The sequence below is a fragment of the Lutra lutra genome, chromosome 1 (genome assembly GCF_902655055.1).
Source record: "Lutra lutra chromosome 1, mLutLut1.2, whole genome shotgun sequence".
Taxonomy (NCBI): domain Eukaryota; kingdom Metazoa; phylum Chordata; class Mammalia; order Carnivora; family Mustelidae; genus Lutra; species Lutra lutra.
In genome coordinates this window covers 51,680,274-51,695,145 of record NC_062278.1, presented here as the reverse complement: position 1 = coordinate 51,695,145, position 14,872 = coordinate 51,680,274, and the positions used below count along the sequence as shown (strand labels likewise).

The 14,872-nt window shown below is 38.9% G+C and overlaps 1 protein-coding gene across 3 annotated transcripts; it reads right to left on the bottom strand.

The window, feature by feature from the left end:
• Window positions 1-4,913: 4,913 nt before the first annotated feature.
• Window positions 4,914-8,070, bottom strand: LOC125096571 (transmembrane and coiled-coil domains protein 1-like). 3 transcript variants are annotated; one of them, XM_047723542.1, is made up of 2 exons: window positions 7,930-8,070; window positions 4,914-7,778 (listed from the first exon to the last, which is right to left on the bottom strand). In XM_047723542.1, exon 2 carries the CDS (start codon window positions 7,692-7,694, stop codon window positions 5,784-5,786), a length of 1,911 nt encoding a protein of 636 aa, XP_047579498.1. In that variant the 5' UTR covers window positions 7,695-7,778; window positions 7,930-8,070; the 3' UTR covers window positions 4,914-5,783. The 3 variants fall into 3 exon arrangements, with proteins under 3 accessions (XP_047579498.1, XP_047579499.1, XP_047579497.1); XM_047723543.1 differs by having other exon boundaries at window positions 4,914-7,501; XM_047723541.1 differs by having other exon boundaries at window positions 4,914-8,070.
• Between the last annotated feature and the right edge of the window lie 6,802 nt (window positions 8,071-14,872).

Here is a 14,872-nt window from a genome sequence, read left to right as displayed (position 1 = left end):
TATCTTATTCTCTAAAAAGTGCAAAAAAGTAAAATAAAATCAAGTATCTAGATACCTGTATAGTTTCTAACTTTGTAGCTAAATTTCTGAATAATCTAGTATTTTGTATTGGGTACAATATTTTTAAGCATGAAAAAATACTTCTATTTATGTACTTATCCTGTCCAACATACTTACACGCACGTACATACACAAGGCAAAAGATTACATAGTAAGCTTTCCAACTTCCTTCCTAGTCAATGGCTCTAAAATTGAGTTCCTTTGTCATTTCCAAGTGCTTAAATAACTTCTCAACCCATATTTCATTGCTGGAATATACAAGAACAATTTGGATTCCATTGTTAAATTCTTCACGTTGTGGAATGACTTGCCAAAAATTACAATATTTTTCTCTATTCCTTTTTAGAAGTGTTTTGAACAAATGCTTCTCTTCTTATTTTTAATCCTGTATTAACCCGTTTAAGAATTTGTAGCTGAAATCCAATTCTGATGGGTATGATAGTAACACGTACACCTAATTGTGCATGTTCACCTAATCTACAAGAAACACAATACATCATCCGATTATATGTTCTGTTCTCTTGTTAGACACTATATATCATCTGCTTATTTCATCAAGGAAGTTTATTCTCATTATATACTTGCTATTATTTTTAGTGGCAATCAACTTATCCTGAATTGCAATTGCATGCCCTTCAGTCTCACTAAGACTGAACACTACTTCAGTTACAAATTAGACAATTTCTTCTCTATAATTTTGGTTAAGTTCATATGTGCTTCAGTTTTGAATTTTCTGAATAGTCATAAATTAATTTTGTACTTCACTCTATATATCCAAAATCTTGTTAGATTGAATAATTAAAATGCATACAGTTATCACTTGCTGATAAATGTCACAGAAATGATATATTTACCTATGTAAACAAAATGAGAAAGCAGAAAAGATTCATTTTGCAAACTCTAACTTTTAAGACTCCAATCAATTAAAATTATATAATTGCATATATTTCACATCCAACTGTGTTCACCTGAAATTCTCCCAAATAGTGCATTTTACTGAAGCACTTCATTTTAACAATGAATGTTCAAATGATCTAAGTTTTTGCTACCATAGGACTTGACAATAATTATGACACTTCTAACTCTAATATAGGTCACTGTTAGATAGATTTGTATAATTATTTGCAAAATGCTGACATTGTTACTTGCAGTGAAAAAATTCCATGTAACTTAGTTTAACCAGAGTTGCCTGCAAGGATACTGGCTCTTCCCTCAAATTCAGGGTCTCTGTATTAACAGTAAATCAAGGTGTCTGGGTTATCAAAACTGATCTTAGAAGAAGTTTTCCTATTGCCTTAAGAAACATTTTGGAACTTGATTGTTTTTCCATTCTATTGCCCAGCACTACTGTTCTTCCCATTATTTAATTACCTTGCCTCTAGCATCTTTCTTGGATTTATTCTGTCTGAACTGGAATCACCAGAGAAAAATAAACTTTGGAAACAGTCATTCAGACATCCCAAAAATGTTTCTTAAGAATCAAAAAAAAGAAAATTCATTCTTGAATGTTATATTTTTTACAGCAAAAATTGTAATTTTCTTCAGGGCACTATGTAAGTTTTCCTTTTTTTTTTTTTTTTTTTCTGAGAAGATTAACATAGCTAGAAAAAAAAATCAGTTTATATATGTGCCCTGCTACTGACATAATTCCAATTTCCTACCCTTAAATCTAGAAGGGAAAATTAAGTTAGTGTCCTCCTTTATAGGCTTAAAGATCCATAATTTACCAAAAGTGAAGTTCAGAAGACATAAGAATGCATAAACATAAGGAGACTGACAAGAAACCATGTGGCCTTAACATTGGTTTATTCCACAACATAAAAATTAGGTAGATTTTTTAAATTAACATATAATGTATTATTTGCTTCATGGTACAGGTCTGTGAATCATCAGTCTTAAACAATTCACAACACTCATCTAGCACATACTGTCCCCAATGTCCATAACCCAACCACCCTATCCCTTCCCCACCTCTGACCAGGAACCCTCAGTTTGTTTCCTGAGATTAAGAGTCTTTTATGGTTTATCTCCCTCCCCTGTCCCATCTTGTTTTTTTTTTTTTTTCCCCTCCTGGCCTCCCATGACACCCCACCATGCCTTTCAAATTCCTTATATGAGAGATATTATATGATAATTGTCTTTCTCTAATTGACTTATTTTGCTTAGCATAATACCCTCTACTTCCATCCATGTCTTTGCAAATGGCAGGATTTCATGGGTGTTTTTTCATGGCTGCATGGTATTCCATTGTGTTTACATACCATGTCTTCTTTATCCATTCATCTGTTGATGGACATCTAGGTTCTTTCCATAGTTTGGCTATTGTGGACATTGCTACTATAAAATTTGGGTGCACTTGCCCCTTCAGATTACTACATTTGTATCTTTAGGGTAAATACCCAGTAGTGTGATTGCTGGGTCGTAGGTTGTAGCTGGTAGCTCTATTTTCAACTTTTTGAAGAACATGCATACTGTTTTCCAGAGTGGCTGCAGTAGCTTGCATTCCCACCACAGTGTAAGAGGGTTCCCCTTTCTCCACATCCTCACCAACACCTGTCCTTTCCTGATTTGTTAATTTTAGCTATTTTGACAGGTATGAGGTGGTATCTCACTGTGAATTTGATTTGTAGTTTCCTGATGCTGGGTGATGTCAAGCACTTTTTCGTGTGTCTGTTGGCCATTTTGATGTCTTCTTTGCAGAAATATCTGTTCCTGTCTTCTGTCCATTTCTTGATGGGATTATTTGTTCTTTGGGTGTTGAGTTTGATAAGTTCTTTATAGATTTTGGATATTAACCCTTTATCTGATGTCATTTGCAAATATTTTCTCCCATTGTGTTGGTTATCTTTTGGTTTTATTGACTGTTTCCTTTGCTGTGTAAAAACTTTTGATATTGAAGAAGTCCCAATAGTTCATTTTTTGCCCTTGCTTCCCTTGCCTTAGGTTTATGTTTCTAGGAAGAAGTTGTTGCTGCTGAGGTCAAAGAGGTTGCTGCCTGTGTTCTTCTCAAGGATTTTGATGGATTCCTGTCTCACATGGAGGTCTTTCATCCATTTTGAGTCTATTCTTGTGTGTCATGTAAGGAGGTAGTCCAGTTTCATTCTTCTGCATGTTTTTCCCAATGCCATTTGTTGAATGCCAATTCAACAATTTTCCCAATGCCATTTGTTGAAGAGACTTTATTCCATTGGGCATTCTTTCCTGTTTTGTCAAAGATTAGTTGACCATAGAGTTGAGGGTCCATTTCTGGGCTCTCTGTTCTGTTCCATTGATCCATTTGTCTGTATTTGTGCCAGTGCCATATTGTCTTGATGTTTACAGATTTGTAATAGAGCTTGAAGTCTGGACTTGTAATACTGCCACTAAAGTTTCCCTTTTCAACATTCCTCTGGCTATTCAGGGGCTTTTCTGGTTCTATATAAATTTTAGGATTATTTATTCCATTTCCTTGAAAAAAAAATTTATGGTATTCTGATACAGATTGCATTAAATGTGTAGCTTGCTTTAGGTAGCATAGGCATTTTCACAATATTTGTTCTTCCAATCCATGAGCATGGAATGTTTTTCCATTTCTTTGTGTGTTCCTCAATTTCTTTCATGATTAATTTAAAGTTTTTTTGAGATTCTTTGCCTCTACACTTAGGTTTATTCCTAGGTATCTTATGGTTTTGGGTGTAGTTATAAATGAGATCAACTCCTTAATTTTTCTTTCTTCTGACTTGCTGTTGGTGTATAGAAATGCAACTGATTTCTGTGCATCGATTTTATATCCTGACACTTTACTGAATTCTTGCATGAGTTCTAGCAGTCTTGGGGTGGAGTCATTTGGGTTTTCCATATAAAGTATCATATCATCCACAAAGAGTGAGAGTTTGACTTCTTCTTTGCTGATTCAGATGCCTTTTATTTCTTTTTGTTATCTGATTGCTGAGGCTAGGACTTCTGGTACTATGTTGAAAAGTAGTGGTGATAGTGGACATCCCTGTCCTGTTCCTGTCCTATTCCTGACCTTAGGGAAAAAGCTCTCAGTTTTTCCCCACTGAGAATGGTATTCACTGTGGGTTTTTCATAGATGGCTTTAATGATATTGAGGTATGTTGTCTCTATCCCTACACTGTGAAGAGTTTTGATCAAGAAAGGATGCTGTTCTTTGTCAAATGCTTTTTCAGCATCTCTGGAGAGTACCATATGGTTCTTGTTCTTTCTTTTATTAATGTATTGTATCACATTGATTGATTTGCAGATTTTTAAACCAACCTTGTAGCCCTGGAATAAATCCCACTTGGTCGTGGTGAATAATCCTTTAAATGTACTGTTTGATCCTATTGGCTAGTATTTTGGTGAGAATTTTTCATCCGTGTTCATCAAGGATATGAGACTGTAATTCTCCTTTTGATGGGGTCTTTGTCTGGTTTTAGGATCAAATTAATGCTGGCCTCATAAAATGAGTTTGGAAGTTTTCCTTCTACTTCTAAATTTTTGGTAAAGTTTTAAGAAAATAGGTATTAATTCTTTGAATGTTTGGTAGAATTCCCCTGGGAAACCATCTGGCTGAGGGCTCTTATTTTCTTCCATCTCCTTAGTGGTTATGGGTCTGTTCAGGTTTCCTATTTCTTCCTGGTTCAGTTTTGGTAGTTCATATGTCTCATTTGCTGGTGTATAGTTGCTTATAATATATTCTTTTAATTCTTTGTATTTCTTTGATGGTGGTTGTGATCTGTCCTTTTTCATTCACAATTTTATTAATTTGGATCCTTTCTCTTTTCTTTTTGATAAGTCTGGCCAGGGGTTTATCAGTCTTACTAATTCTTTGAAAGAACCAGCTCCTAGTTTTTTTTTTTTTTTTTTTTCATTTAAAAACATCACTTCTTTATTTCAAAGGAAAAATAAAAGACCCTCCCAACCCTTTCCAAAAAAACCCAATAATAATAATAACAACAATAATAAAAAATCCTATTAGAAACCATAAGGAAGCACTGAGAGTTTGAGTATTACATTCTTCAAGTATGCTGTTCAGATTTTTTGTTTTTTTAAGTTGGTGACTATACACATATTTAAAAAAACCTTAAAAGTGCGGCCAAGGGATTTTGCTTCAAATTAAGTATTTAGAGGGCTACTTCAAAATACTGTAGTAGGGCTTTGCAGTGATCCTTTGGGGGCATGATGCTCTCACTTTTGTATCCTAGCAAAGGTTAAGGGACCAGGTTCAAAAGTGATCATACTTCCGGGGTTAGCATGAGTGGCCAACTTGGGTGAGAAAGCCAGGGAGACATCCATGTGTTCTTCCACGGACAAGGACAATCCACCCTGAATCCAAAAATTCAGACATGGAATGTGGCAGGATTTCACAGTAAAGTTAGTCTGGGAGGGGGAGAGGTGGTGAGCCCAGACGAGGCAGGGTGTTAGGTTTAACTGGTTTCCCCTAATCAGGTTTTTGCATCTTTTTAGTGGGTTTTAGTGCAGTCCTTCAAGCCACAATTTAGAATGCCCTTCAGTGTGCTCCAGATTGTTGGTTCATAGTAAAGGACTGTTTAAGATTTGCATCCCAAGGAAAATCATGCTACATAAAAATGATCCAAGATTTTTGCCCAAAAAACTTCTTGGATAAAATCTAAAAAATACTATTGCAATTGCGTCTCTTGAAGAAAAAAACATTATTCTAAATGTAAACAGATTCACTCAACTCTTTTGTTGTTGTAGAAAACTTCAGAGTAGGTAAGTTGCTATCTAATTCTTCGCTGCATGCACTCGCCAGAGGGTAGGGGAGTACTGCCTTCTTGTGCCAGCATCATCTGGGGGAGGAGAAGAACCGTTCCACATAGCTGAAGAGGGCATCCCAGTGCTTCCAGAGAAAGGCAATGAAAACCACAAGGAATAAAGTGCTGAACGTCCTGTTGCCGAGTTTTCATGAGAGGAACCACGCAGTTGGCTACCGTGGAGACAAAGACCAAAAGGACCGCCATGACTGCCAGAAGGATGTTGATGAGTTTGCCCAGAAGGTTCCGAGCAGTCGCATTCTCCAGCCCTTCCAGCTGTACCACCTGCTGCTGCTGCTGCTGCAGCTCCATCTTGGAGATGCGGGTCTGGCACGCCTCCAGGGCCTCCTGGATGTCCCGGGCCCGTTCATAGGACTGATATGCAATTTTCTCTTCCATGCTGGCCAACTCCTGCTTCAAGTTTAAGATTTCATTCTGATGGAGTTCCGTTAGGTCATTTAGTTGCTCTTCTAATCGTTCACATCTATATCGCTCCTCTTGTAAGGCCTGCATTATTAATGAATAGTCTCTCTGATAATGCTCCTTGAGAGTCTCAAAGGATTCCTCTAGTCTGGCCTGTGTTTCCCGGATCTCCTGGATCTCATGTAGTAGTGCATCAAATCCTGAGCTCTGCATGTCCAGGGTGTTTGTTTTGGAGCTGGACGCTCCTACAGCAATGCCTCCAGTGGTGCTGTTGGCTCCCACTGAGCCTGAAGTGGCACTAGAACAATCTTCCTCACTACCATATTTTGGGCTTGACTGAAAGTTTGAAATCACCCCCAAACCCTTTCCCCCATCATCCACTTGCCCTTCCTCTAAAGAGTCCTTCAGGTTAGGGATATTGTCTGCACTGCCAAATTTATTCCGAATTAGTGAGGCAATCTCTCTGGGTTTTGAGACTACAGCCCCTGCTGCTGAATGGGTCGCCTGGGAGAAGCTAGAAAGTCCACCTTTGACACTGTCCACCACACCTTCACTGAAGCCAGTCACCTTTGCTCCCACATCCTTCAGACCCTGGTGCATGTCCCTGAAGACATCCTTCGGCTGCCGGGGAATCCCATTCTGCTCCACCTCTCGGAGCTTTCTGTGGTAGTGCTCAAGCTTCTTTTGTAGCTGGAGGATGGTTTGGGCAGACTTCTGGTTCTTCTTCTCAAAGACCTGCTTGATGCGGGCAGCCTGCTGCTTGTCTGCACTGTTGGAAAGCTTCAAGTACTCAGCAACATTGTCGTCCCTGGCTGTTTGTGCAATCTTGATCTGTTCTGTGAGCTTCAGGATTTTCTGCTGCAGGTGAGCAATCGCAGCCTTTGTGCGCTGAGGGTCTGGTGTTCCATCCACAGAGTCTGTGTGGATGCTGCCATCGGTGCTGGAGGCCACTGCACTGGAAGTCTGGGCGAGGCTGCTTACTTCCAACCGCTCGATCCGCTCTGCAGTTGCCTCATCCCCTGGCAGACATGCAGCAGCAGCAGCACAAGCTATTTCCATCATAGCAGAACTGGTTGGAGCATCAGTTGTGGATGAAGACCTGGGTTGGCCTGACTGCATAACAGTTGCCATCTCTTGGCCAGATTTCCTGTTGATTTGGGGACTTCCCTTTGGGGCCTCTGGTTTGCCCCGCCTACTATGTAAGCTCGTCCCCCTCTTCATCTTGGGTGGCACTCGGATCTGCTGCAGGACACGATTCAGAGCTGTGGGGTGGGTGGGGACACCATCAATCTCAGCACATGCGTTCTGGCTTTCCAGATCCATTTCAGGTTCTGGATCTGCCTGAATTTGTTGCACATCGTGTGGAGACACTGATGACCTCCTGCGCTGGTGCTGGAAGAGATGCTTCAAGCCTTGGCCAATCACATTAATGTTCTCCAAAGCATTGTGGGTCATTTTAGACAACTTTTGTTCTGATTCTGTCTGCTTTCTGGCCTCTGCATCTTGGGATTTGCCTCCAGGATCAGGGTCCTCATATAACTGTTCAGTACCAGAAGGCTCCATCAGTAGATTTAATATGCTTATTTGCAAACTCAAAAACTTTATAACACACCAAGACTGTCAAATTAGGTAGGCATTTGCTTCAACAGTAACTACACATGCAGCTGTGAGACGGAGGCTTCATGCCTATCTTTATCACTCTTCCTCAAGCACTTCTAAGGTGTACAGGAATCCTTTTAGGACAAGCTGCGGGGAGGGGAGGAATAGCCGGCGTCTCCGCCAGTGCCGTGGCTCGAGCTCAAGCGCCGGCTCCTGCCGCTGTGGCCGCCACGCCCGGTCCATCCCCCCCAACCACCCCCCTTCCGGCCCTCCCCCCGCGCCGCCGGAGCCGCCGCTGCCGCCGCTGCAGCAACCACTGCCGCTTCAGCCCCGGCGCGGGAGCGCGAACCGGCGCGAGGGGGCGAGAGCCCGAACCAGCTCCTAGTTTTGTTGATCTGTTCTACTGTTCTTTTGGTTCCTATTTCACTGATTTCTGCTCTGATCTTTATTATTTCTCTTCTCTTGTTGAGTTTAGGCTTTCTTTGGTGTTCTTTCCCCAGCTCCTTTAGGTGTAGGATTAGGTTGTGTACTTGAGAACTTTCTTGTTTCTTAAGAAAGGCTTTCATTGCTATATACTTTCCTCTCAGGACCACCTTTGTTGTGTCCCACAGATTTTAAACAGTTGTGCTTTCATTTTCATTTGCTTCCATGATTTTTTAAAAATTTTTCTTTAATCTCCTGGTTGACTCATTCATTCTTTAGTAGGATGCTCTTTAGCCTCCATGTATTTGAGTTCTTTCCAACTTTCCTCTTGCAGTTGAGTTCTTATTTCAAAACATTGTGGTCTGAAAATATGCAGGGAATGATCCCATTCTTTGGTACCAGTTGAGACCTGATTTGTGGCCCATGATATGATCTATTCTGAAGAATGTGCCATATTCACTAGAAAAAGAATGTATATTCTGTTGCTTTGAGATGGAATATCCTGAATATATCTATGATGTCCATCTGGTCCAGTATGTCATTTAAAGCCTTATTGCCCTGTTGATCTTTGGATTAGATGATCTGTCCATTTCAGTGAGGGGAGTGTTAAAGTCCCCTACTATTATTGTATTATTATTGATGTGTTTCTTTGATTTTGTTATTAATTGGTTTATATAGTTGGCTGCTCCCATGTTAGGGGCATAGATATTTAAAATTGTTAGATCTTCTTGTTGGACAGACCCTTTGAGTATGATATAGTGTCCTTCCTCATCTCTTATTATAGTCTTTGGCTTAAAGTCTGATTTATCTGATATAAGGATTGCTATCCCAGATTTCTTTTGATGCCCATTAGCATGGTAAATTGTTTTTCACCCCCTCACTTTAAATCTGGAGGTGTCTTTGGGTCTAAAATTAGTTTCTTGCAGACAGCATTTCAATAAGTCTTGTTTTTTGTTGTTGTTGTTTGTTTGTTTGTTTGTTTGTTTTTTATCCACCCTGATACCCTGTGTCTTTTGATTGGGGCATTTGGCTCATTTACATTCAGGGCAACTATTGAAAGATATGAATTTAGTACCATTGTATTGCCTGTAAGGTGACCGTTACTGTATATTGTCTATTGTCTCTGTTCATTTAAGGTCTGTTACTTTTAGGCTTTCTTTTCTTAGAGGATTCCTTTCAAAATTTCCTGTAGGGCTGATTTGGTGTTTGCAAATTCTTTTAGTTTCTGTTTGTCCTGGAAGCTTTTTACCTCTCCTTCTACTTTTTGTTTTTTTCTTTTGGATTTTATTTATTTATTTGTATGCACACGTGAGAGAGAGAGCACAAGCAGAGGGTGAGGCAGAGAGAGAGGGAGAAGCAGGTATCCTGCAAAGCAGGTGAAGCCCAATATGGAACTCGATCCCAGGACTCCGGGATCATGACCTGAGTCAAAGGCAGCAGCTTAACCAAATGAGCCATCCAGGAGCCCTCTCCTATTTTCAATGACAGTCTAGCTGGACAGAGTATTCTTGGCTGCATATTTTTCTCATTTAGTGATGTGAATATATCATGCCTGTGCTTTATGGCCTCCCGGGTCTGTGTGGATAGGTCTGCTGCCAGTATAATATTTCTACCATTGTATGTTACAGAGCTCTTGTCCTGAGCTGCTTTCAGGATTTTCTGTTTGTCACAGAGACTTTTAACTATTAGATGTTGAGGTGTGGACCTGATTTTTTTTTTTTATTTTGATGGGGTTCTCTGTGCCTCCTGGATTTTGATACTTGTTCCCTTCACCAAATTAGGGTAATTCTCTGCTATAATTTGTTCCAGTATACCTTTTGCCCCCTCTCTATCTTTCTTCTTCTTCTGGGATCCCAATTATCCTAATAATGTTTCATCTTATGGTATCACTTATTTCTCAAATTCTCCCCTCATGGTCCAGTAGTTGTTTGTTTCTCTTTTTCCCAGCTTTTTTTATTCTCCATCATTTGGTCTTCTATATCACTAATTCTCTCTTCTGCCTCATTTATCCTAGCAGTAGGAGCCTCCATTTTTTTTTTTGCACCTTATTAATAGGTTTTTTAAAATTTCAATTTGGTTAGATTTTAGTTCTTTTATTTCTCCAGAAAGGGATTTTATTTCTCCAGAAAGGGATTCTCTAGTATCTTCCATGCTTTTTTTGAGGCCATCTAGCACCTTGATAATCATCATTCTGAATTCTAGACCTGACATCTTATTAATGTACATACTGATTAGGTCCCTAGCCATTGGTACTGCCTCTTGTTCTTTTTTTGAGGTGAGTTTTTCCACCTTGTCATTTTATCCAGATAAGAATGGATGAATGAGAGAACAAAATACTAAAAGAGTAGCACTGACCCCAGAAAAAAATATATACTAACAAAATTGGAAGAGACCCCAAAGCAGGGCAGTGGAGGGGGGTGAACAAGAAGTAAGGAGAAAAAAAAAAAAAAAAAAAAAAAAAATATATATATATATATATATATATATATATATATATATATTAGACTGGTGAATACCATAGAGCCACACTTGATTTGAGTCTATCTTGTTCTGTTAGAAGAAACTGCCTCCCAAAATTTTAAAGAAAGATAAACTTATATATATATATATATATATGAAAATAATGGTGAATACAATGAAGGGATGGAATATGACTATAAACATGAAAATTTAAAAAGATTCTAAAAAAGGAATTAATAAGAATTTGGTTGAAAAAAGGGGAAAAAAAGGAAAGACGTGATCAGGCTGGAGACTAGAACAAAGCCATGCACTAGATTTTGGGTATATTTTGATCTGTTAGAAGAAACTGTATCCCAAAATTTTAAAGAAAGAAAACCCTGTATGTATACAAAAAATAAAGCTAAATCCAATGAAGGGATAGAATATGTCTATAACAATGAAAATTTTAAAATATTTTTAAAAAGGTATTTATAAGGTAAAATAGTTTAAAAAATTTAAAATAGGAAAGAGGAAATTTTTAAGAAAATAGAATCAGAAAAAATAAAATTAAAAAATTTAACTTTGAGGGGCATGTGGGTGGTTTAGTGGGTTAAAGCCTCTGACTTTGGCTCAGGTCATGATCCCAGGGTCCTGGGATCAAGCTCCACATCAGGCTTGCTACTGGGCAGTGAGCCTGCTTCCCTTCCTCTCTCTCTGCCTGCCTCTCTGCCTACTTGTGATCTCTGTCTGTCAAAAAAATAAAGAAAGAAAGAAAGAAACTTTGAAAGACTAAAGAATCATGGGGAAAAAGCGATGAATTCTGAGTTGTATTACCCTAGCACTGGAGTTCTGTAGTTCTCATTGATTAGTGAATTGGTCTTGGCTGCTTGTTCTTATCTTCTGGGGGAGGGGCCTGGTACAGTGATTCTCAAATGTCTTTGCCTAAGGCAGAATTGCACTGTCCTTGCCAGGGGCCAGGCTAAGTAATCTGCTTTGGTTTGGTCTTATTCCCTGAATGCTTTCCATACAGCTTTGGAGGAGGAATGAAAATGGTGGCCTCCCAATCTCCAGCCACAGAGGAACCAAGAGCTCAGAGCCCCATTCCTCAGTGTGCCCAGAGAGAAAAGCAGTCAATCACTCCTGTCTCCCTGGTCTCCAGCTGCATTCCATACTTACCCAGCATGTGACTAGTGTTTCTTTCTCTTGTGCATGGCCCTCTTTAAAGTTTCCAAACCCAGGAGATTCCTGCAGCATGCTCCTGCACCGCTCCTCCCAGAGGAGGAAAGAGGAAGTAGATCTGCCCCTTGTGGGGTCCCTACTAGAAGAGCAGTGGCCTGACTATGCCTCAGATCATGGTTTAAAATAAACCATGAGCTGAGAGCCCCCTCCTTGGTTCCTTCTCTGCAGCTGGATTCCCCACCCTGATACCTAGCAACTCTGCCACACTCAGACACCCTCAGTCTTTTTGTAACCCCGCAGATCTTGAGATCACACTGTCTCAGTGAGGGCTCCACTCCCTGCTTGACCTCCAAAGCCACATCCTCAGTGGAGCAGACTTCTTATAGTTCTGATTTTATGTTTCACTGCTCTACTCCTTGCCATAAGCCGGCCCCTCCCCCCCATGGTCTATCTTCCCATATGTCACCTTGCATTCACTTCTCCTAATGTCCTACCTCCCAGAAAGTAGTTGCTTTTCTGTTCTTAGAATTGCTGCTCTTCTTCTCTTTGATCTCCTGTTGAGTTCGGAGGTGTTTAGAATGGTTTGATAACTATCTAGCTGAACTCTTGGTACCTGATGATATTAGGTTTCTTACTTCCCCACCATCTTGCTCCTCCCCAGGTAGAAGATTTTGAATATACTTAGGTTCACTTAACAAAAAATCAGAGAAATAAAATATTTTGAACAACCATTACAATAGAAATAGGACATTTTGTAGATGTATTAGACAAAGGGGCAGTATCTACAGCAAGCTATTAAAAAATTAAATATGTAAAGGTTAAATTTTTAAGGCTATTTCTTACCAATTTCACCTGGATTAAAACAGATTGTAAACAGTATGGAGGTTCCTCAAGAAATTACAAATAGAACTACCATATGATCCAGCAATCCCTCTTCTGGTTATATATATGAAGGAAATTAAAATAGAATATCAGGAGTTATCTGCACTCCCATGTTCACTGAAGCATTATTCATAATAGCCAAGATAAGGAAACAACCTAAGTGTCTATCAATGGATGAGTAGATAAGGAATATATGAATATTATACAGTGGAGTATTATTCAGCCATAATAAACAAGGGAATCTCAACATTTGCAGAAAACTAGATGGACCTTGAGGGCAAAATAAGTGAAATAAGGTAGACAGAGAAAGACAAAGTCTATATGGCATATCCCATAGTTAAAGGTAGCATCTAAAAAAAAAAAAAAGAAAGAAAGAAAGAAAGAAAAAGAAAAGCCAAACTCATCAAAAAAAAAAAAAAAAAGGAGCTGTAAGGGCAGGGGCTGCGGAGAGAAACAGAAGTTGGTAAAAGCAAATAACGTTCATTTATAAGATGAGCAGTGTCTGAGAGTCTAATATAAAACATGGTGACTATGAGCTGATAACCCTGAGTTGTAGAATTAAAATTTGCTAAGAGAGTAGAACTTATATGTTCTCAACAACAATGAAAAGTGAGGTGATGGATGTGTTAATTAACTAGTTGAGGTGAATCCTTCCACAATGTATATGTATATCAAATCAACACTAAGTATGCTTTAAATATCTTTTGAGTTTATTTGTCAATTATATATCAGCAAAGTTCATTTTTTTAAAGTGGACAAGTTGACACATAATGTACACAACTATGCTTACAATCAGAAAGAAGGATATGACTAGAATATTGTCCTCATCCTCAAATGACTTATAACTAAAAATAAATCAGATCCCATTATGGTAAGAGCCAAAATGAGAGTATAAGTCCTTATTATCCTGAAAGCATCCAAAAAATAATCTCCAAAGTAAATTCACTCATCAACAAATATGTATTGAGCACCTACTATGTGCCAGGAATTATTTAGGTCTTGGGGCAATAGTAGTATAGAAAATAAAATTTCTACCTTGCATTGCTATTAAAGCCAACAATTTTTTTTAATATAGGTCTAAGTATCATGAAGAAAATCAAAGTTAGAGAGACCATGTGCTGGGATGGTGTAAGATGGTGGGGGGTATAGTAACTGCTATTTTTATATACAGTGTCCAGGAAAAACCATCTCAGAGAAGGAAAATTTGAGAAAAGAACAAGGGGAAATGAAGTACTGAGGCATGTGGACATTTGGCCAAAACATTTCAAGTTTTGCTTGAAACTTTTGACACTATATGCTTGGCATATAGTAGTGTCAAAATATTTTTGGTGTACTGTTTTCAAGGAAAAGAAAGGAAGCCAGTGTACCAGAGAGAGCAAGGATAGATGTCAGAGGGGTATTGGGAGAGTCAAATAATAAATGCCTCCTTGACATACTCTGTATGAAACGGGAACTTATTGGAGGGCTTGGATCTGAGGAATAGCCTAATCTAAAGCCTGAATCTTCGGAGAATCTCTTTGCTGTCAAAGAGACTATAGGGTGAAGAGACTATAGGGTGAAACTAACAGAAGCAGGGAGAACAATGATATCAGTCTGAGTTCAGTGAGGTGATTGAAAGGATACAGCAATTTCAACAGTATAAGTTTAATATAAAGAATTATTGGGAAACCTGGGTGACTCAGTCAATTAAGCCTCTGCCTTCAGCTCAGGTCATGATCCTGGGTCCTGGGATCGAGCCCCACATTGGGCTCTCTGCTCAGTGTGGAATCTGCTTCTCCCTCTCTTACTCCCCTGCTTGTGTTCCCTCTCTCTGTGTTCTCCCCCATTTATAGTTTATAATAGTTTATAATATATATATAATATAAATATAATATATATATAATATATATAATATAAACTATAATATAATTTATAGTTAAATAAATAAAATCTTTAAAAAGAGAATTATTACCTCTGAGTCAATGATAGAGTAAATATGAAGTAAAGAGAGCTCTAAAGGGTAAAGGCGGGACGCCTGGGTGGCTCAGTGGGTTAAGCGGCTGCCTTCAACTCAGGTCATGATCCCAGGGTCCTGGGATCGAGTTCCGCATAGGCTCTCCTTGCTCAGCAGG

Excerpts from the sequence above, each read along its gene's own strand:
- LOC125096571 (XM_047723541.1), bottom strand. The coding sequence starts at position 7,802 with ATGGAGCCTTCTGGTACTGAACAGTTATATGAGGACCCTGATCCTGGA.